The 24,850-nt window shown below is 39.2% G+C and overlaps 1 protein-coding gene and 1 non-coding gene across 17 annotated transcripts in view; both read right to left on the bottom strand.

The window, feature by feature from the left end:
- Window positions 1–24,850, bottom strand: part of bt (projectin protein bent) — a 486,238-nt gene that overhangs the window by 415,919 nt on the left and 45,469 nt on the right. For all 16 annotated transcript variants that reach the window (XM_083117398.1, XM_083117403.1, XM_083117397.1 and 13 more), the window contains exon 4: window positions 20,348–20,510. In XM_083117398.1, the coding sequence (XP_082973524.1) occupies window positions 20,348–20,510 (163 nt within the window). The remainder of the gene's footprint in view (window positions 1–20,347; window positions 20,511–24,850) is intronic.
- Window positions 16,965–17,037, bottom strand: TRNAT-UGU (transfer RNA threonine (anticodon UGU)). Its single transcript has one exon. It is a non-coding gene; the product is annotated as a tRNA-Thr (tRNA).

Here is a 24,850-nt window from a genome sequence, read left to right as displayed (position 1 = left end):
GAAGGGAAACTCACAAATAACACCCATGCTCAGACTGAAATTCAAATCAGGAAACTTAGATGGTGAGTCATAAAGTCAACCAATTAGGGAGCTTTCAGACCAAAATGACTGGCATTGGCCCATCAGTCTATAAGCAAGCAGTCACTGTGCATGTGCAGACAACAGACTGAGGTGACACGATGCATAATATTAAAAAAAAAAATGGCTCAGTCTTGGCAGCATGTGCAGCTTGTCATGTCGCTTCAGTTTGAAAATCTTGCATTTATTACAGAGGTTTGTTTCCAAGCAATGTGTGCCACATGTTGCTTGTCCTGTATCATTTCGATCTGAAAGTCCCCCTAAAATAACATGCTTCACAGTAATTGAAAGTAATACTACAGCACCTTGAATAACGTAGTGTGGAAAACGACCTAGGAAACTGGTTCCCCGAGACGACGACAAGTAGATGGCAGTGCGATCGACCCAGGTGCTAATTTTGTTATGAAAGTAATGCGGCTTAGTTAGTTTTTGGAATATATTGTGTAGATTTGTTTCTCTAGAATGGCGGTAAGTGAATTGATGGAAACAGTTATATTTGTGGAGTGATTTGCAGTCACGAAATGGCATTAATTTGGAAACAAAAGTAAAATAAAATTAATAAATAAATAGCATGCGTAACACAAAAAGAAACATCGCAATGTGATTCCGGACGTCAGGTCTTGGACTGTGTTATTAGAATATAAACAGTATCCTGAGAGATATTTCATACCGAGGCGACAAACCACAAATGTCGCTTGAAAGCGAGCAGTCGGAAATCAATGCAGCCTTTCGAACTGTAGGGACAAAAGCTCTGACTGCACTGTTTCCTCAAGGAGATTTTACACCAAAGCGACACGCGACAAACGATACGAGGATTTCACACCAAAGCGACACGGGTCATACGGTCCAAGGCAACTTTCATACCAAAGTGACACATGTTGCTTGGAAACGAGCCAATCAAGAGCAACATCTCACATCGTAGTGGCATGACGGGAAGCACAGGCCAGCGTTCGGTTGGTGAAATCCTCAAGCGATAAGTGTCGCGTGCCGCTTGTCGCTTTGGTGCGCAATCTCACTAAAGCAAGACACTCATTGCATCGCGCATGCGCGAACAACAAACCACGGCAACATGTTGCAAGCTATTGAGGAAATGGCCCAGTTTGAGCGACGCAGAAGTGACATGGGTGGCTTATCATGTCCCCTAGATCTGTTGTGGTAAGGTGCGGTTTATCTTGTCGCCTATCTATTGTTCACAAGCAACGCTTGCTAATAGACTGAAGGCACCATGTCGCTTGTCACTTAGTTGGGAACTCCCCCTGTAGCACGTCACTTCGGTCTCAGCACCCTTCCTTTAAGGAGCTTTCCGACCGAAGTAACAAGTAGCACGCGAATACACCATATGAACGTGTCGTTTGCTGTTTGGACCCTCATGTGCAATGAATGCTATTTTACATTCTGGAAGTGTGTGTCACTAGTGTGACAGTGTGAACATCCCGTGTCGCTTGTCCCATTGGTTTGAAAGTTGCCTTACACTCATGTCGATGACACTAAGAAAGTTTTGTGGGGTTCCCATTGTCGTTTCATGCAATCATCATTATCATCATCGCCGTGATTAGTTTAAAGCGGAAGAAAAGAGACAGTAAATATCAAAAATACAGACGTGGTCGACTGTCTAGAATGTTCGTTAATATCTTCGCGACCACTGTACCAAATATCATAGCAATTATCACATTCATAGAAATGCTTCATGTAAAAGAATCAGATGTTGCAGCGAAAACTCCATTTACTTCCATTATAAGCAGTCGAACACCAAGCACCGGGGTCAACACCAGCACCTCTAGCGGATCATTTTCGAGTGGAACCAGCCAGAGAGCGCAGAACCATGCCGTTTTCCACACTACGTTATTCTAGGCACTGTAGTAATACTGCTGTACAACAATCCTAGTCCTACAATTATATATGATGGTATTAAATTAAATTAAAATGTTAAGCGTGATTTAAGTCCACTACATGCTCAGACAGGCTCATCAGGATTGGATCTACAGCTAAAAATGGGATCTGAATTACAGTTCCAATGTGCCTCCACCGGGGATTGGACCCGGACCCCTTGATTACATAGCAACAGCATTTCCACTACACTATCAATGTGATGGTTTATTTCACATTATGCCCCCACCAGTAACAGTTCTGAATGTTTAATGATTTTTCACAAGGTTTATAGGAGTAGGAAGTGCTTTAGAATACTGGAAACCATTATGGGAGTAAGATAAATTATGATTTGAAATGTAGCTTGCCTGCACTGGCGTTCTTGATTTCCGGTCAACTTGGACACAAGTTTTTGAGGATTTTCATGTGAGGATTTTTTTGGTTGAGAGAGAGTGTTGGTATCTTAAATCCACTTTATGCACAGTAAGGCTAATCAGGACTGGTCCTACAGTTTAAAGTGGGATCGGAAGCAATATGTGCTTCCACCGGGACCCTTGATTACAAGGCGACAAAGCTACCAGTGTGCCATCGAGGAGGGCTTTCTCTTGGTTGAGGCCTGATATTATATGATCAGGTGTTTAAAGCATTTAGGTTCATTATTTTAATGTTAAGAGCACCAAACCTGTCCCACCTAACAACTAAATCATTAGCAATGAAATACCCCTTTGTACCCCACACAAATGAAGTAGATAGAAGCAGCATTCTCTATCCAAGACGACAGTAAACAAATGGCTGCTCGCACACAAAGAATCACATAGGGATATATTTAAGAGGAAAATCGTTCTCCAGAAGATGCACAGTAAGTAATCACCAAGACACTGAAATGTTTGTTAACAGACAATTAGAAATAGAACCATATAAAAAATGCCTGTTCACCATGATGAATTCGGAATTATGCACTTGGATCTTGATCCGTATTGCCATCTCAATCAATCAATGCTTGCGAGGTTCATGTTTAACATGTTTACACAACTATTTTTTATGTGTAAAATAGCACTTAAGGAATGATAGGTTAGAATAAATTTTATGTGAATTTAACACATTATTAGTATGTGCTGGTCAGTACATATGTAGTTTATGCGGTATAGGTACCAGTTCGCTCCACCGAACACCTCTCACTTGTTTATTTTGTCATTTTTAACATTCGTACTTACCTATTCTGCATTGCAAAAGATTCTTTAAGGTGGCATTTTGCTTTTTTCACGAAAATAATTTCAATTTTTCACATTAACAGTAATTATTGTGCTTCCTTTTTTAGCTTCTGTAACACACAATATGGTGGGCACAGCTTGAGTTGCATCGTGGATCATGTGGGTATGCAGTGTTTCCAACCTTCGTAACCGAAAAATACCTGAATAGCCCCACAAACCATTGATGGATAGCCTCAAACACCATTCACGGAAAGCCCCAAAAAACATTCACGGATAGCCATGAAAACCATTTACGGATAGCCACAAAAACCATTTACGGATAGCCACAAAAACCATTTACGGATAGCCCCACGAACCATTTCTGGCAAGGTTAGGTTAGGTTCAGTTAGGTTAGGCAAGCATAGTTAAAATTTTGTTCGTAAAACAATGCGATGCAGCTTTAAAAAAGATAACAGTATGATATAGGGAAAACACATTTCTTCAAATTTACAGGAGAAGCTACTTACGGAACTGAGTTTCTGTAGACTTTTGAAAGCTCGGGGAAGTGTTTTCTCCCGTCGATCAACTTATTCGGCTGGGAAATCATGTATTTTTCAAAATTAATGTCTCTCTCTGATGCACAAATGCTCTTGCCTCCATTACGTTCGACTATGTGAACCAAATGTTCTGTGCATTCTATGACGTAACCCCGGTGAGAGTTTCCAAACTCGCCATTGTTTTGCCAGAACATGACAATTTTAACTATGTTTGCCTAACATAACCTTCGTGGGGCTATTTATGATTGGTTTGTGGGGCTATCCATGCATGGTTCGTGGGACTATCCGTCAATGGTGTGTGGGGCTACATGTGCATGGTTTGTGGGGCTATCTGTGCATGGTTCGTGGGGTTTTCGAACCCAGAAAAAAATACAAAATGAGTTAACATGAAAGTAGGTATATTTCAGTGGAAAAGGTTGCAACACTACAAACCCACTGATCATCGACAACGCTAGTCAAGATTTCTCCGCCATATTGTGTGAACTGACAGAAGAGGAACTGACAATAATCACTCGATATGTGGAAAATTGAAGCTATTTTAATGAAAGAAGCGAAATCCCACCTTAAACAATGTTTCGCAATGCATAATAGGTAAGCACAAATGTAAAAAATGACGAAATGGACGAGTGAAATGTGTTTTCCCTATACCACACTGTTACCAAAAAAAATCACCTTCACTTCTTGCAAAACAATGGCGTGGTTGGAAACACTGACAGGAGGTTACGTCATGAAACATATGGAACATCCGGTTGATGCCGAGGAAGCAAATACAAGCAACGGTCATTTTGCGTCGGAGAGATATTTTTCTTCAAAATTACATGAATTCCCGGTCGAACAGATTCCACGATGGAAGAAAATGTCTCCACGAACTTTCACAATGCTACAGAAATTCATTTCCGTAAGCAGTTTCTTCTGTAAAAATGAAGAAATCCGTTCGGTGGAGATCGAACTGTTACCGTTTATGCAACAAGCGTTTTGGAAAAAGAAAAAAAAAGAAAGAAGAAAAACCTGTCATAAATTGACAGATTCGTGTCATGTTATGTGCTCGTAATGGTAAAATTACATCCAAATAATCGTCCATTTATTATTTAAGGTTAAAGTCAATGACATTTTGGTACTTGTTTACTATCCTTCGGACAGATTTCGTACATAGCCCCACGAACCATTTCCGGTAAGGTTAGGTTAGGTAAGGCCACGCATAGGTTACAATAGTTAAAAATTGGTTTCGAAAAAATATTCGTAGCCCCACACACCATTCTCGCATAGCCCCACGAACCATCGACGCATAGCCCCACAGGTGTCCGAAGGATAGTAAACATTTACCGAGATTTTTTATTATATTAAAGCGTCTCACCATGTCACAAGCGGTATTCCATGCCAATTCAACAGAAATGTACACATAACCATAATGTAAAAGCACTTCAATTTCATTCTGTCGTGCTGTTGTCGGGTTTTCTAATTACTTTAATGATGTAAAGGAAATGCGTCAATAGATTTGTTGGAAACAATAACGGTTTAGTGCTTATCTGCAGAGTAAAAATTGTTTGTTACTCCAAACTTCCCGCTGCATTCATTTTCTAGGATCTTTCACAAGGTAAACCAATCACAAATTTCGTCTGCTCTCCTTCTGTTTGATTCATTCTCTACTTGTTCTTGTGAACGACTCGTTTACAGAACGAATCGGGTCTCACTTATCGCTCACTTCTCTTTTGGTCAAACCCCGCCCTTCGACTCGTGACGCCACAAAATTTAAGGTGTATATATGCTGAGCCCTAAACCTAACGTGCCTAACCTAACAACGTAAAGCATTTACCGTGGCATCGAAGGGCGGGCTTAACAGAGAAAGGTGTGTGTGTGAAGTGCGCATAAGTAAGAACCGAACGAATCGTATTTTTTCTTTCGGAAAAGATTGCTGTAGCCAAATTGTCCATGTTATTTTCGTACCCTTTTCTTGTTTGCTCTATGTGTTTTAAGGGACTGGGACTGCACTTATGCTGGAGCAGAGGTTCTTCTCTGCTTAATGGTGATTTTTTTCAATTCTTGAACTGTACGTACCTTGCGGTTTCGGAAAACAGTACCAACGAACACAGTGATGTACAATTTGCCTACTATTATCGTTGCCGTTGGCTGTACGGTCAACGAAATTAGTATTAAGTTGTGTTTTATACAGTGTATGCTTGCATGTTCTGTTGAATTGCATCTTCTGCAAATATGCTGTATAAAGAAACAAACTGCCAGAGTACTAAGTGAAGTGAGCGTACCCTTGCTTTTTCAACGAATCCCTCTCCCCTCTACGTTCTCTTTAGAGCCAGGTATGAGGGATCCCGAAAAGTCGATACCAGGATCAGAGAAATATTTAGATCCAAATTTTTGCAAATTGAAAACAATATTGATTTAATATGGTGAAAATAATTTGTGCACTTTAATTTAGATCTATCGTGAGCGCTAGTGTCGCTTCCAATATGGCCGCTCTACGTAGGATAGATCTTTGTTTACATTCAGTAGTAGTACGTAATATCAGCGTGTTGTCATTGCTGGTATGGAAGGAACGTTTAAATTACGCGTTATATTTAAATATTGTGAATGCGATGTGAATTACAGGAACTATAACGAAGGTGAAACTGTGCTGAGAGCGAAGCATTTAATTATGATAATATAATATAAAATAATATACGCCGTATACATTAGTTTGGTCTCTGTTTCCCGTGTTATTTTTATTATCATAATTAAATGCTTCGCTCTCAGCACAGTTTCACCTTCGTTATAGTTCCTGTAATTCACATCGCATTCACAATATTTAAATATAACGCGTAATTTAAACGTTCCTTCCATACCAGCAATGACACAGTATACTATACGCACTGGTTTTTCAAAGTGGTGCTCTTTCATCTGCACTGCACCTCGGTTGTAACTGCCTAACTGGGGTTCTCAGAAATGATTTTAAAATAAAGCAATTCACCTGTATTGCAAAGCTTGGGCAGGAAATAAATGTAAACATCCCGTTGCAGTTTTTTCCCCAAAGAGGCAAGCTGGTTTAATAACAACACCGGATAATGATAATAATAATAACAATAACAACAATTTCATTGAGGCTATCTTCAGTCTTCACTAAAAATTGACTTACTGAATGAAACAGCAACATTAGCATGTCAATTATGTTTTTCTGACTTACTTCTATGATTAGGGACATTAATTAATTCTCAAACTATTTTCATCTTCGCACTTAATCGACTTGCACCTGTTCCAAATTACATACATAATACATTGTTTTCGAAAAAAATGTTATATTCATAAAGAACAATTTAGAACTTACTTTCATGGCAATAAAATCATCTTTCCGAAAGCAGGGACGGCGCCAGAAATTTTCGACTGGGTGGGCAGAAGCGCCATATTGATAGATTAGGGTGGGCAGTATAAATGTAAGACCATATATGGTATATATGTGTGTGTAAGACGTATGGATCCCCCTCTCTCGTACACTCCCGATTCTCCTCTTACTTCTTTTCCCTTTCCTTTTCTTGTTTTCCTCTTTATTCTTTTCTAATCTATCCTCCCATCTTGTTCCATTTCCTTTCGCTTTGTCTCTGATGGACATAATTATTTCAAGGAAGTGTTTAGCATGTGTAGCCATACATTCTAACCACATTATTTCATGCATGTTAATACAGTGAAATAAATGTGAATTAGGTTTAAGCTTGTGTTGCAAATACAACGCACATACTTCATTTTATGTATTCGGCGACAGTGACAGATTGATTTGATTGGTTGATTCATTTGCTTTATTTTACTTCGCTTTTTGTGCCACTTTTGGCTAATTTGCGAAGATGGGGATGAGTGATGACATGATGAAATTGATGAATGGACCTCACTCACAAACATCCATGCCCAGGACTCCTGGCGTCGTAGCGCGATGTGCTAACCACTCCGCCACGGGAGCCGGAGCGACAGTAATAGAAAGTGCGATGGTAGACAATCGTGAAGTTTCTTGTAATTGAAGACATGTTCCTGAGCATAGTATTTTCATCGTATGAGTTTTTAACTCGAAGAGTTTTCTTACTCCTTTGGCGATCACTTTTCTTAGCTTACAAGGTATGCACAACTGACAAATCTATCTGAATGTTTGTAGTAGCGGCGATCGGGTGCCAACATTTGAGGGGCAAGGACAATATACGTTTTCTTGGTAGCATAAAGAGGCCATAGTGCGGGGGCAAAAAGTGGCAAAATGTGACGGGGGAACTGCATCCCCCACTTCCCGCTCCTCCTAATCGCCGCCACTGCATGTTTGGATTAAAATGAACGTCTTATTAGGAATGATTTAAAACATGCAAAGAAAGCAAATTCTTTGTTCATTGTCCATGAAGTATTTCTAGGCTAATGGGCTATTTTGACAAAATATCACTCATATGTAATAAACAAGTAAGACTGAAAAATCTGTTCAGAATTGAAGAGATTATTAGCTAAGTTGCTATTCGTTTCCTGAACTCTCATGTTACTAATGCGGGAGAAGCAACACACGTATGGTTACATGAACATATTTTTTGAGGTAACAAAATGATTTAGAACACAAGGAATTCATCGAAGTTGATCACCGTGCCAGTAATACTTCATCTATTTTTTATAGATGACTTGGGTTGTATGGCGTGACCATTTCGAATACACTAAAATGGAAACTTAATTCTTTCAGGGCAACGAGTCCCTGGAGCCTGGAACCACTGTCAAAGTAATAATTTATGAGGGTTTGTATTTTGAGTGTCAGAATGTATTTGTTTTCGCCCCTTCGTTACTTTCATCTAATCACCATTGAACCTTATAACATCGTCATTATTAAAATTAGCAGAAAAATGATTTAAAATAAAACAAATCAACCAGAAAAATGGAGTTTCATTAGTTTATACCTCTTAGAAAGTTGAGGTGGTAGTTTCAATTGCACAGCGTTTCATTAGTGGATCAAGGCAGCTAATTCCGTGAACAATGACGTTGTTTTCCGGAAGTCTCAATTTGTCTCAGGTAATCACCCTCTTAAAAATGGACGCATCTTCTGTGGTGATAAAATGACACGTTTGGTGCGAGTTCTTTCTGTATATTTTTTCCCCAATGGCATAACGCTGTCGCATTACAATGAAGAGGTCATGTGTTGGACTCCCCACTCTTCTGGTGGAAGCAAAATGCACACCGGTTCGGACTACACGTTAAACTGTAGGTTTAGTCCCGATTAGACCATCTGAGCATAAAAGTGGGCTTAAAAACAAACTAACAAAATAGTCTTCTGGATACTTCGTGACATAACTTTTTTTCTTTACTTCAGCTGCATCTACAGATTCTATCGATATTTTCGGCTGATTCGTGTGGCAAATTTGTGTGTCGATAGAGGATTTCTAAATATGATAATCCAGTCATTAGCAATTGAATAATTCTGTAGCTTTTTCCATACATAACTGGTTTATTAAAATGTATTCACTTCGGTATTGTAGTGATTATTGTGATTCCTTCATATTAGTAGAATGAATATAAAGTTGATATTTCGCATACCATATTGATATTTGAAGATAACAGGTGTATAAAAATTGTAATGAAATAAAAAAGGACACTTCTGGAATTTCAATGCAGAGCTAATTAAAACTATACTATACTCTTTAGCATACTTAAACCCGAAGGTTTATGGCTGCAGAAACACAAGTCTTCCATCTGTTTCTATCCGGGGCAAGATCAATCCAATCTTTCCTATCCTTACCGATTTATTTTAGGTCCATCTCAACGTTATCTCTCCATCTTCGTCTTGGCCTTCCTACTGGTCTCTTACCATCAGGTTTCCCAACAAGAATCCTGTAAACTCTTCTTTCCTCTGCCATTCGTGTCACATGGCCTGTCCATCTAAGTCTTCTTGATTAAATTATTCTAATAATAATAATAATAATAATTTAAAAAGTTGAAATAATTTATTGTGTTGCTGGAGAAGTAACGCTAAGATGATGTTTTTATTTCTTTATTTGGAGATTATTTTAACCATACCCAGATTGGGATTTATATACGTATGTGGAGGCCCGGAGCTTACAGCACCAATCCTCTCTACACAGTTTCAGTTACAACTTCTTGCCAAGTTACATGGTGTGGTTTATTATATTTTTTACCACATCCGAAGTACCTATTTTTTTCATTATGTGGTTCTTTTCAAAGCAGTTTTTCCCAGTGAAACACGGAGCTGCAATCCTCAAGTTTACCGCAAATTCTCATCTAATCTTGATCATACCCTGCATAATTTTGAGCCTCCTAATCCTACTAGCTGCTTTTAATCATGGAAGTACTAATTTGAGCACATTTTTTGTTTCAATAGCTCTAGTAATTACTTTCACTTTCTAATGAGAAATTTGGCTTTATATACGATGATTAGAGGCCTGCACAAGACCTGGAGCAGACCCGTTCGCGAGACATCGCTCCTGAAATGCCATGCAACCTGCGCAACATCCTCGCTTGAGCACCTTGACTGACCATCTGCCCAGATCGTTCTTGGCAGGTATCGAAAACCCGCCGGGTACCCGCAGTCGTAAGATACCTAGTAGGTCTCAGTGCGTTCATTCAATCAACTGCACGCCCCTCCCTCTGCATGACGTAGTTGCTTCGACTAGAAACTGCACCGGGCGCACACCTGTCTGCAGTGTTGCCAACTGCAATATATTTTCACTACTTAGAAAAGGGAACTCAAAGCTTCGTAAGCTACATCGCCAATGAAATGAAATTTACGAATGTTGCTACTCCCCCCCCCCCTACTACACACAGATTGAAATAGGTTTTCCGTGGCACAGGATTCATAAGTACATGTCGTAAACAACCAATATACGTATAGATATATAGTGATATAGGGCAGGACTGAAACATGTCACGTTCGACGCTGAGGTCGCGAGTCGAACAACACACTGTTCTACTGCGAACACCAGGGCCGTAGCCAGCCAGGGGCCAGGGGCATTGCCGTTACCCTCGTTTGGGGGGGGGTGCAAGTACTTGGATAAACGTGCCAACAACAACAATCACAATAATAGTAATAAAAGTAGCATGAAAGGCATTATTATCCTCATAAATCATGCAAAAAGGGGGTGGAAGTCGGTTCTCACGCATTTGTGTTGAAACAGAGGATTCGAAATATTTTTTTCAGCACGTCAATTTCACATTAGCTAATAATGGAAAACAAGCACACAAACTGTTTTTGAAAGAAAGAAAGTGCATGATAAATGCATTCCAAATGTACATACATATAGCATGTAAAATTTCCATCTACAATATTTTCTTTTCACATGGAGCGACGTAAAATAAGAAATACATATGCTAACACTAAATTGTGTACATATTCAAAATTTCATTAAAGCATATATATTATATAAATACATTACATAATCAATTCATCCAACTCGTAACAAACCAACATTAATAGCAAATAATATCACGGGCCGCCATGGCATTCTCTATTTTAAAACTTTATCACTTAGATCGTTCGGCGCTCAGGACCGTCTCCCGCTACCCCTTTGCTACGGCATTGAACTTGATGAGACTGTATAATATTTTATAATATATTTCTACTTTCATAAAATTTGAAATCAAGGGGTTGCAATTACCCCTCCATTCCCCCTCTGCAGGTGCGCTTGGCCGTCTGGAAGGAAAATGCAAGAAAAATATGAAAATTAATTCCATCTTGAGTACCCTTTAGCCCTGCTATTCTTAAATTCTGCTAGCCTGTTTTTTCTTGTACTTTAATGTTTGACCCACACCCTGGCCCCTCGGCTAGACTAAATTTCCGTCTAAGGTTGTGAGCAATGCCCCCTGCCCCCCTCTGGTTGCGCCACTGCGTGCCTGGTTAAGGCACCATGCAATGAAAAACAATTAGTTTTCAGTGAGGAGATTTTTGTTTGCTCGATCATTCATTTAGATAAATGAAGCTGTAATATTGCGTGCATTTCCTGGCAATAAGATAAAAACTGCTTACGCTGAACTGAAATCGCTAAGTATATAAATTCTCCTTGGAGGAGAGAGCTCCTCCTAGGACTTCGTAGGATTTACAAGCTACGTAAGTAGGCAACACTGGCTGAAGCTGTCCACGTGGTGATGAAACACCTGGAGCGACACGCTGCCGGAGGGCTGTTTCCTTCCAGCAGGTTTTGCAGGCGCCCGGGTCTTGTTGAATGCCCAGGTACCTTGTAAGCGCAGAGCGCCTTGAAGAACAAGAACCCGGGTAAAGACGCAAGTCGACTCGTTGCCGTGGGCAGGCGAGCAGGTATACCTGTCCTTGCGTGCAAGCGGGCAGCGGGTAGGTAAAAGGCAGACTATGCTGGCCTCTGACGATGATAATATGTGAACATTTCTAGCATAGATAATATTCACAAGTAAAATGTACATGTTATGAACACCAGAATACACTTATTTATTGAATCATTTCTATATCCCCAAGTATGTGTACTAATTGAATTTGATTGGGTGGGCAATCGGGTGGGCACAGGAATTTTTGGGTGGGCGCTTGCCCACCCGTGCCCACCCCTGTCGCCGTCCCTGTCCGAAAGATTATTTCGGAAAATAAAGTGAACAGACTCGTACATTCTTCGTAATTTCCTTGCCGCATTTCAGTTATGCCAATCTTGTCAATCAGTTCTGTTTTCACTGATATATTTAAACATTTCTTTTAGTTTGATTCCACGGGGTGGAAAACACATGTAAGATTTTCACTTGTCCTGAACCACAAAACGATTTAGAGCAAAAAACTGAACAATATACGTTACTTTTTCGCATGTTCCCCATTATTTGAACGGCTTCAACACGGCGAAGCGCAGCGAAGTGTCCTACGTGGAGTGGTTCCTGAAAACCTCACCAGATTAGTGTTGCCCACGGGACGAGACGGAACAGGCTTTTAAAAATTCGAGACGAGACGAGATTGATCATGTGTCCCGAGACAAACGAATATTTTCGAGACGAGACAGCATTTCACGGCATTTCCACGAGACGAGACAGGCCAAAGTCTCGTCTCGTGGGCAACACTACACCAGATGGCATATCGGATAATTTTAATCGCGAATTGTGAGTAGGGGTGTGCGGGACAAAATATTTTGGGTCGGGACGGGAAATTTTTTAAATCCCGACATTTGGGTCGGAAAAAATTCTCAACTTCCCGACAAAGTTTAAAGTGGGATCCGAACCACTATGTGCCTCCACCGGGTATCGAACCCGGGACCCCTTGATTACAAGGCGACAACGACGGGACGGGAAATGTTCGAAATTTCCCGAAGTTCTTGAAATCTCGAATTCTACACGTAATTTTCACCTTAAGTGATTGTCTTTTCATTTCTGGTACAAAAACTAACAATTTCCGGTACGTTCAAGACATTTAAAATGAAGAAAACATCGAGAATGAACGACTTCTTAAAATGGCCATTCGATATTTCCCTCCTACTCGGGATCTCGAAAAGTCGGGAAGTCGGGATCGGGACGGCAATTTTTTTCCCGATTCCGGTCCCGACTTTTCTGGATCCCGCACACCCCTAATTGCGAGCGAAGAGAAAAAATAAATTATCGAAATGTATTTTTATTTGTATAAAATTTGAAATCGAGAGTGGCAATTGCCCCTTTGTCCCCTCTGAAGGTGTTCTTGGCCTGCTGGAAGAAAAAATGCAACAAATACGTGAATACTAATTCTATCTTGAGTATCCTTTTGTCCTGCTACTCTTAGAATCTGCTAGTCTTGCTTTCGTTTTACTTCAATGTTTGTTCCCCTTGTCCGTCCCCTCTTCTCCCAGAATTGATTTCCGTATAAGGTTGCGGGGAGCAATGGCCCCTGCGCCCCCTGTGGTTGCGCCACTGGGTATAATAATCAAACTGCATAAAACTTGTACCATTTTTCAATGCATATGACAGTTCCAGAAACAAATCTACAGCTCTTGAATGATATTGCAATATCTCAAGGGTCTTCTTTCTAATCTTATGAAATCCTGATTTCAGTCGATCATATACGTTGGAACCCCAGCTACAACGGCTCTTCTCCCAACGTCCATGCGTATGCTTAAAGATTTAAATACTGCATGCTGCCTCTGGTAATGTGATTACCTTTCCGTACAGTACTAACGTCTTCAGTTACCATCTGAGAAAAATGGAAGTCAGTGGAAAATATGAATTTGTTGTGCATGGCGCCATAACCACAGGATAAAATATTACGTTTTTAGAAGGCCTCTTTAGGACGACTGGGACTAACGTTGTTTCAAAGATATTTTTTTCTTCTTCATTTATATACGTATGAAGGTATGACGTACTCAAGTTTCGAAGCAATAAGAGTATTGGAAGATTTTCAAATGCACGTAAATGTTTTCAAATTCATAGAATAAGAGTTATTTCTTGTAAAGTGTTCAGGTTCATTTAAGGAGTAAGTTACAAGTCGGCTTTTTGCAAAGATAGGCTAATCGGGACTGGACCTACAGTTTAAAGTAGGACTCGTACCACTATGTGCCTATACAGGATATCCAACCTGGGTCACCTCGTTGCTGAATTGTTGTTTTAAGTCCGCTTTATGCACAGAAAGGCTAATGGGGAGTAGATCCGAACCACTGTGCCATATGCCTCCACCGGGTATCGAACCCAGGACCCCTTGAATACAAGGCGGCGACGTTACCACAACACCCCAAGGTTTTGTTTTCTTTTTGGATGGGAAGGCTAGGTCGTTCACAGGAGGTACAATGTTGACATTCTATCTTGATTCTGATGCAATTAGAAGAAGAAGATTGAGTTTTTTTAAGTCCACTTTATTTACATAAAGGCTAATCGGGACAGGACCCTACAGTTTAAAGTGGTATCGAACCACGGACACCTTGATTACAAGGCGACGACGTTACCACTACGCCATCGTGGGGGACACAATTAGAAAAAGAAGAGAAGGGTAATCTACTCAAAAAATCCCTTTTCCGGGAGCTCCTCCTCCCCCATACGTTGATCCGAAGTGAATATAAAAAATCCCTGCCTGGTCATGGGTGTTCTGTGTGAGTGCCCCCTTCGTAAATTTCATCATATCATTACTCATCTTCGTCGTACCGATTAGTCAATAGAGGTAGAAAAACGACGTAAAATAATCTTAGTCCATCAAAACCAAAATGTAGCACTAATGTTTACTTACAATCGTGCTAAGTAAGTTGAAAAATTCCTCGGTTTATGGGGGGGGGGGGATATATATTTACGAAATATTTTTTTAAAAACAAGTAGTGTTGACAAGTATTCCTAAGTAGTCTATTCTAGCAATGGCTATGTATCCTAGTTTTTTTTTAATTTTCGAACCACAAGAGGCCACTCTTTGAAATACCATTACTTCTTTTGATCTTTTGGAAATTCTGCAATCGACTCTAAGGCAAATTGACCGGTTTGGAACCGTATTTTACCGTATCGTATTGGTTCAATGTATTGACAGTGGAGACGATTAGGGATAGGGAGCATTGGGTGCAGTCCCCTCTACCCACCATGTACACCTTTTGTCCCCGCACAATGGTCATGCTAAGCCTTGTTTACCAGTGGATTTGACCCAAAATCATCTGCCCGAATTCCATTTTCAATACGATTCTTTCTAATTCCAGTAAGTAGAAAGTTAACTCCCCCCACCCCCCGCTCAGTTTAAGACACCTAATCGCCGCTACTGTGTGCATACATTTTTAAACAGCAAGAACAACATGCAACAAACGCAAGTGAAATGGAACACGTATGGAACACATGACTCTGCATTAAACTACATATCTCCTCAACCCCTGACTTTAATGGCACGAAACAAAAACCAATCTCTAGAGGAAATCATAAGCTATGGATTTAGTTCAGTGACTCTAGGACGTAAATTGCATAGTTTCTTACATAATTACTGTTATTTGTGTTGGTAACCAACTTTGACGCCAATTCTAAAAATTAAAGAATATATTTGATTCTTTCTAATTCAATTAAGATTTATGGTAGGTCTATCAAACAAAAAACCTTGTAATTTAGCAAATTTTCTGCTCTTTCATTTCGGTTATCTTGACTTTTTGTATACAATGCACCGTTTTCGAGATATTATATATTTTAATTTTTTTTGCAGCCATTTTCCAAGATGACGGATTTTAATACTTTATATTATTCACTATACCAATCCGCACAATCTGGCACAAAAACATTTGTGTTGCAATTATTTCCGGGTGAAAACCTTTATTTCCTCTACTATAACCAGAGGTAAGGTAAAATCCTTGCATCGCCTCCTTAGCTCAGTGGTTTAGCATAGCGCGCTACGACGCCAGGGGTTCCGGGTTCGAGTCCCGGGTAAGGCAAGGGTATTTGTGTTTGTCCAAATGAGAGAAACTGAAAATAGTGAAAACAGGGATACTACCGCCTAGGGGAATTCCTTTAAAAAAAGAAACGGTTCCGTCACTTTCTCCTCACACCGATGATGCTACGAAGTTAGCGAAAATTTTGAATTTTTCTACTGTCCGGTGAGTGTTTCCTTTTACCTTCTTTGATTTTTACTTAGCCCTTTTGGTCCTCCTTGCTTTTATCCATATATATATATATATATATATATATATATATATATATATATATATATATATATAAATTGGTTTGAACACTGGTCTTGTAATCCAGTGGTCGGGAGTTCGATTCTCAGAGGGGGCAAACAAGATTTTTTTCTGCATAATTAAGGAAGTTTTAGTAAATAGTTCCTTAAAGCAGGTGTTAATCAGAATTTTCCAGCTAGGAGTTTTGTAAATTCTTATTTAGGGCGTGTAAGAGAATCCTGGACTGGGCATGGATGTTTGTGAGTGTCCATTCATCCATTTGACCATGTCATCGCTCATCCCCATCTTCGCAAATTAGCCAAAATTGGCACAAAAAGCCAAATAAAATAAATCAATCAAGTTGTTGTTGTTGTTGAGTTGGTGTTTTAAGTCCACTTTATGCACAGTAAGGCTAATCGGGACTGGACCTACAGTTTAAAGTGGGATCCGAACCACTTGTGCCTCCACCGGGTATCGAACCCGGGACCCCTTGATTACAAGGCAATGACGCTACCACTGCGCCATGGGGGAGGCCTAAATCAATCAAGTAATCCACGTATACCTTAGGGCACACACCCCAACAACCCCAAACATTCCCCCACAAATTTCATCAACCGCCCCTATACGTTTTATCTTACGCGCCCTAAATAAGAATTTACAAAACTCCTAGATGGAAAAAATTTGATTAGCACCTGCTTTAAGGAACTATTTACTAAAACTTCGTTAATCATGCAGTAAAAAATCTTACCTGCCCCCTGGGAGAATCGAACTCCCGACCCCTGGTTTACAAGACCAGTGCTCTAACCACTGAGCTAAGGAGGCGATGCAAGCGTTTTCCCTTAACTCTGCCTATAGTAGAGGAAATAAAGGATTTCACCTGGAAATAATTGCAACACAAATGTTTTTTTTTTGTGCCAGATTGTGCGGAATGGTATCACGATCGGGGACCCGGAAACTGTGGTTTATAATTAAGGGCAATTGCAAAGCACTGATTACAAAATTTTGTTATTAAAAATAAAATCTTGTTAACGCTCTTCTTTCGTCCTCTTCAATAATATTTTCAGCAAAGAGTTTTTCAGTGTAGCATTTCGTCGGCCATCTCCATACATTCGCCTCCCAGATGGCGCAGTGGTAGGGTCGTCGCCTTGTAATCAAGGCGTCCCGGGTTCGATACCCGGTGGAGGTCACCTTAAACCGTTGGTCCAGTCCGGATTAGCCTTACTGTGCATAGAGTGGACTTTAAACACCAATCAATCTCCATACATTCTGCACATCAAACTCTGCCAACTCGCTGGCTATTTTCTTGATGCAATGTGACTATCATAGAAAGGTCAAACGCGGCAATTTAAAGATCGTCAGGAACCAGATCCAGTGTGACCTTACGATAAATCTACAACTTTCCGAGTCAGCATTGCAGGCAGTGCAGATCAAGTGGAAACTTATGGCCAAGGTGAATAACCCAAATCGCAGGATAATTGCATCTGTATAGAGAATAGGGAGACAAGTGGTTCGCAGGCCAAGAAAGCTAAAACTGTACTGACGAGACCGCTATAATGCAAGCATATCTACCTCTCAAGGAACGTCTATAGCTAATTTTGCTTTTTAAGTTATGAAATGCAAAGTTAGTGAATGTGCAAGCAAAATATTTCCTTAAATAATCTGCACTTCTTATTGCAGCTTGTCGCATAAACCACGTGCAAGTTAAGTTAAATACAAGTAGTGGCCGTCCTAAAAACAGAGGTTGAGAGTAGAGGTAACGTCGTGTTTGATAACAGATGGAGACACCTAGTGGTTCCGATCCAACTTTAAAACAAGCTACTCAATACACCAGATGAGTGAATATCTAGCACAATTGTTTACATTATTATTATTATTACTATTATACATTTCACGCAGTTAGTGTACTGAAAATCATAGGCATCTCATTTTGTTCTAAACTTTTACACTCCGTTCAAGAAAAAGCTTTAAAAAGTTAGAAGAAGAATTTAGTCCTAAAATTTGTTGCGTGATCTTTTAAATAAAAATCTCATTGTTGGACTTTTGAAAACCATTTATTCCTTGGATTAAATGATAGAACATTAAAACTGTATTTTACACTCAATTTATTTCTATCTAACCCAGTTTTTACTTTGGGTATTCTGCTCGAACACTAACTGAATGTTATTTCTGTTATTGACAATACAAAAAAAAGAAACTTTTCCTAGTGTATAAATAGAAATGAACGATGCTAATTTCTAGGGGGGTCGACGGAATGGTCCAACACCCCTCCCGACGCCTATCTATGAGCCATATTTTCTCTCTATTTTGCAGTATTAATTCCATACGGATATCTAGAATGTACTACTTACGCAATGCATTTTTCCGCTTTACTTTTCACAATTAAGTCTTCCTCCGTGGCCGTGGGCTCCTACTGCGGGACTCCATGGGTTCGAGTACGTCTACGTTCAGTCTCTAGGTTTTCTGCCTGTGTGTAGCACCGGTGGCAACCAACCATTGTGAGGAAATTGGGGAGCTACGAGTGAGTAGCGTAACCCGGTCTTAGAAATCTCTAAAACGGCTGAGGGTTTGACGTGCTGACCCCACAACACCCCATTACTGGATTAATATCTCCACGCCTCTGGGTATGATTGTGGGAGAGAGACTGGCAGTTGGGAGATAGGCCAAGATCCTTATGGGCTGTAGAGCCACGGGTTATTTATTTTCACAATTAAACATTTTATATTAGAATTGTGGAATTATTTATTCACAGAATGACCTAAATCCTATGCATTGTTGTTGCAAACTGCCACCGAACGCAATAGAATGTATTTTAAATTGGACAAAATTTATAATGACGATCATGATAATATCAGTATCGACGTCGATATTATCGATTTCAATGTATCGAGATCCATATTTTTTACGATATTTTAAAATTTTCGAATCAGTAGCGATATATATTTCATGCGGAGAATTCCAGAAATTAATTGATGGCTCAAGTCAGAATGATTCTTTCTTCTCACAATGACAATTTCAAGTCAGGAGTAAGTAAGTATTGCAGCCTCATAATTTGCTGTTTCGTGATTGGAGCCATACAATTCTGTGAGTTTTGACCAGTAGGGGACATGCGCAGAACTTAATGGATTCAGGATTAGCCTTTTTATGTAGTGGCATTTTATTGTCTTATCATATTGGTTGGGAACACTGACAGCCCAGAATTTTATCAGCAGACGAAGGAAACATGTACTCAAGTACTGACCATAGAACCGCATTAAAAATCATAAATTATAATTATACCATGAAATGTCATTTCTGAAATTATTCTTTGTTGTACTTGTCGCATATTTTGGAACTTTCATAAACTATTGAAACAACAAAAAAAAAATAATAATAACATTTGTCTCATACTAGTGTCTAATATTGAGTTAGCTACAGTGCAGTTAATTTAGGATAATTAAATTCTTAACTTGAAATTTTGTAACATGAGGGAAGACCTACATATCACAAGTCAAAACTCTCTTTCCAAATATGTGTCTTCTCTGTATGCTAAGGTGAAATGGCTTCGTGGCATGCTAAATTTAAAACAAACACTGGTCATTACAATTTGTCATTTCTAATTTCACTTGAAGTCTTCAGTGTTGTGTTCCATCATTTTTTATTAGTTGTAATAATGTAAATATATGGAGACTTATGTAACAAGAACATAAATAAAAAGCATGTAAGTCTTCATATATTAATCTATGACAATTAATGATCACTGATTGTGTGTAATTTCTTTGCTAGAAAATTTCCAGTAGAAAATAACTTTAAATGTAACTTACAGTTACTTTCAAGTGCCAGTAACAGTAACTAGTTACTTTTTAGAGATGAATAACTGTAATTACTTTTAAAAAGTAACTTTCCGAACACTGGAAATAAGTTTTAGGGGCGCCTCTCTATTTTGCCAGAAGTTATTGAAGTGCGTGGCAAGTTGGAGTTTTTACTAGGCTATTGTTTCGTTTGAAATTCAATTGTGCTATTCATTAAAACACTTAGAACATACAATGCTGAATCTGGCTGCAATTTAAAATAAACTCAGAGTTACGAAAATGGCCTTGAGAAATCACAATGTCCCTTCATCATTCCAAACGGTAGACAAAGTTCTGATACTTACCCTGTGGCGCGGAGAATCTTTCACTTGTGCGCCGTTGTGAAACCAGGAGACGGTTGGTCGTGGGTCGGCTTGGATTCGGCACTCGAAGAGGAGCCGTTTCCCATCTTCTTCCTGTCGGATAGCAGGCTTCTTAGCGAACGTCGGTGCGATTCCATCGATTTGTCTGGAAAGAAAATACTACTTTTAGATCTATTTCTTCCTCTTATCACATACTTTCAATTATTATTAAACAGTGTAAAACATGCTACTACTACTATTTTTTCTTGAAACCTCCCTCATAGCAGAGTGGCTAACACTGTGGCCTTACATTCAGGGCGTCCAGAGTGCGATTTCCCCTGGAGCCACATAGTGCTTTGGTATCCCTCGTTAAAATGTACAAGTCCCGATTACCCTCTCTGTGCATAAATTTGAATTAAACTTCACAACACTTTATTTATTATGTTGTTATTATTAACAATGATATTAATTACATAAAAAAATAGGAACATCAATAACATCAAGCCTCCCCGATTGCTTAGTGGTAACGTCATCAAGGGATCTCGGGTTCGATACCCGGAGGAGGCACATGGTGGTTTGGATCCCACTTTAAACTGTAGGTTCAGCCCCGATTAGCCTTCTGTGCATAAAGTGGACTTAAAACAATAACTCAAACACTCAAACAAACCATAACAACAAACATCAAAATCTATCTACCCATTGAGGGTACACACACATACCTACAGGGATCAATCTGTAACAATGTTCAATGATAGTCATATTAATAATTATACGTTCTTTTAAGTATCGAATAATGCAAATAGCTTTAAAGAAGTAAAACAGCAATAATTTATTGGTCGCACAAACACACGCGCATGTCTGTGTATGTGTGTGCGTGTTTTGTGCTAAAGATATATTTTATACAAAACATGCATAATTGTTCATCTTTAGATCAATTCTAGGTCAGATCTCGTGTGATCAAAATTAATTTCGTGTTAACTTGTAGTCAACTGAATCTAGATTAAAATTGCTTCCTATATGTTACATAGGAAATTGCCTTCAATGTTCTAGTTATTAAAAATAAACGCACGAGAAGTGACACACAATAATTTGTAGTATGAATTTTTATTGTCTTTTTTGTGGTCGTCTTACTTCGATTTTCTACTCTTTACGTTTATCACTACAAGTGGCAAGGCTTCAATAGAACTAGGGAAGACGTTATCTACCATCAAATTATATATATATAATCATTTCACAGTGGTAAATTAGGAAATAAAAATATAATGAAAAAATCACGAACGAAGAGATACGAGTAGTAAATTCTGCCGTATCTGGTATCCGACAGGTTCTCAATCGTCCCGAAACCCTGGACGCACTATCCACTTTACACAATACGTTTCATAGGTGTTTAATGCAAAAGCATAAAGTCTCTCCTTCCCTCTCTCTCTCTCTTCCCGAGCAGACACATCTAGAACTATATTTCGGGAGGGGACCAAACCAATTGTTTCACATGAAATAATAATAATAATAATAACGTCCGTAATGAATAGGTTAATAAGATTAATAATAATAGTAATAATCATTGTTATTATACGAACAGGTAAAACAGTTACATAAAAATATAGGTACATATTCATTATGTAGTTTATGTCTAGTTAAGTTCACTAAAATCTGTATGAAAACAGTTGTCCTACCAAAGAAATTAGTGACAAAAAATTTAAAGAAATGTATTATTTATTGAATACAAAAAATATTGTTAGGTACAGCTGATAAAAAGTAAAGTCCTTGATGATTATTTTTATGCGTATTATTATTGGTAGTGCATAAATGTTCGCAGATACTGTCAACGTAAAACTGTATGATCACAATCTTAATTCTTAACTTCATGAAAGTTATTCGGAAATATATCAACTTCATATTATACAACCGTAAACAAGTATTTTACTTATTTAATATTGGACTTGGTAAGTCTTTCGGGGGAAGGGGGTCCGGACACTCTGGATTCAGTTACAAATATTTTAGACGGCATTATATTCATATAGTTCTGTCTACCTTACAGATACGAGAATGCGGATGTATTGTTAACTGAGGGAATACATGACTTTCCCGTAAGCACACAAATGTCAACATCCCCTCCACGTAGTACACTCTGGGCTGCATTCATGCAGACTACCGAGGCTGCGTCTGGACTCACAGGCAGTGTAATCCTCTGTAGAGCCTGTGTTGTATCCTGCCCATGTTTGTTTGTGATTGTCCTTTCATCAATTTCATCATATCACTATTCATCTTTATCGTAATGATTAGCACAAAGTGGCGGAAAAGCGAAGTAAACTAGAAAGTAGTAAAATAATATAAATCAACCAATCATGAAGGAACAAACTCAATAAAACGTATGCTGGATAAAACCTAAGACCTCTGGCTTAGGGCGGAACATCGATTAGGATTCTAGGTTTCTACTAGAAAGAAATATCGCCAACTTCGCATAGGGGAAAATAAAGTTCAACACCTAACACTGAAATAATAAATTTGCTTGAATTTCCCAGTACACAACGGAGAGTGACTTCAATTTCAAATAAAATTTAGTCTTACACTTGCTTAACCCTAGCACTCCTCAGGAAGACTACCGAAGCTCTGGAGTCTGGACTCACAGTTAGTATAATTCTCTGTAGGGCCTGTGTTGTGTCCTGACCATGTATGTCTATTTTTCTTTCATCAATTTCATCTTATGACAATTCATACTCATCTTCATGATTAGCCAAAAGTGGCAGAGAAGCAAAGTATTAAATAAAACAAACGAATCAATCAATGTTTTAATGTTAGCTTATTTAATCACAACGTTCGTCAACGTTGCAAAGTGTATATTTGCGAAAATTATTATTTTTGTTTCAATATTAACCAAAGTTTGGGATGCTTATGCAAGGGGGAGAAAAAACTTAACGATCTATGTTTGTAGCTCTAGTAAGTAAATTACTATCAGCTACCATTACTACATCATACTTAGAAAGACAGTTGTTCAAAATGTTCCTTTAGCTTCAAAGCACGCTTTATACACAAAAAATCATGTTAACTAGTGAAGCAACAGAGAAAATGGATGCGTGGTTTAAAAAAGGGTCTGGATCTTATGATGTCTTCTCGAGTTATTTTTCTAAGATCTCTGGGATTATATTCTTTAGTTTGATAAAGGCTGCAAAAGTGCTCTTCATTTCTCGTTACTTAGAACTTATTCCTAACTCCAAACTTATTCCTAATATATGGGATAAACTTGGATGGGATGAATTTATATATGATGCAAGAAGGATATTTACTCGCATCATCCGGAAATGTAGAAGATCATACATATTTATCGAAAAAAGTTCTGTCGCATCCGCTCTAACATCCCTGGAGTCGTTCTGACAACATAGGCATCAAGGCTTGTCAGGAGTTCCTCTTCATTATCCACAGGTGCGGATTATTATTATTATTCATTATCCAGGGACTTTCGTGGAAGTTTCTTTCCCTGTCTCTTTGTGGGATTCCCCTACATGTTTGTGAGATTGCATACTCTTCTCGCCACAATGGTTTTGGTTTATGACTTCTGAATGAGGCGTTTCCGGACAGGAGTACCTTATCTCATGGTGGTGATTTTGCCCCCTCCGCACCAGGAATGAAAAGTAGGTGGGGTGGCAGGGTACGGCATATTTGGCCAAAAAAGGTAAAGCTATACCCTGTGCAATTTACACGTGCCATGAAGGCACATGGGAGGGGGCTGTGGAAGTAGGGCTCCACACATTCTCACTCTCGATTATAGTTGATCGCCTTTACCACGCAGGGCTGCCCCTAGGTATCCTTTGATTGAAGGCTTGGTGAGCCCTAGAACCGCTCTATCCAGAGACATTTTCTGTAAAATCCCCACCAGATCACACACCCCGGAAATCGAATCGGTACCTCCCAGCTGACAGCCGAACGCCCTATCCACAATTTTCAAAGTCAATTTTCCAAGTATTCAATACTATTTAAATTATATTTCACTTATTACCAAGTATTCTAATGTCTTACTTTTTGTTTATTTGTTTGAATTGTTGTTTTAAGTCTACTTTATGCACAGATAGGCTAATCAGGACTGGACCTACAGTTTAAAGTGGGAGCCGAACCACTGTGCAAGGTGCTCCACCGGGTATCGAACTCGGGACCCCTTGTTTTACTTCTTATCTACAGTCTCAACATAACAACACAAACATCCAAGTCTTACTCGGGGTTTGAATCCGGGATCCCTCCGCAGAAAAAGTTAGCTTACGATTGAACCACCGCGGCCCACATATTTGGGAACAAGTGAATTTCTTGTCCTTGTGGTCGTGGGGGAGGGGGGAGAGAACTAGTTCGCTGCTGGACTTTCGTTAATGTTTATGTGTTTGAAAAATGGAAGAAATTATAATAACCTACAATATTCTCGATTCTCTTTACTAGAGGCCCCCATATTTTATTTACAGGGGGGCACAAATAACCATACTATGCCACTGCACCCGTTATAAGTTTGGAAAAGAAATCAGT

This window comes from Lepisma saccharinum, chromosome 2 (assembly GCF_977018435.1).
Source record: "Lepisma saccharinum chromosome 2, izLepSacc3.1, whole genome shotgun sequence".
NCBI classification, from domain to species: Eukaryota; Metazoa; Arthropoda; class Insecta; order Zygentoma; family Lepismatidae; genus Lepisma; species Lepisma saccharinum.
This window is presented reverse-complemented; position numbering and strand designations above follow the sequence as displayed.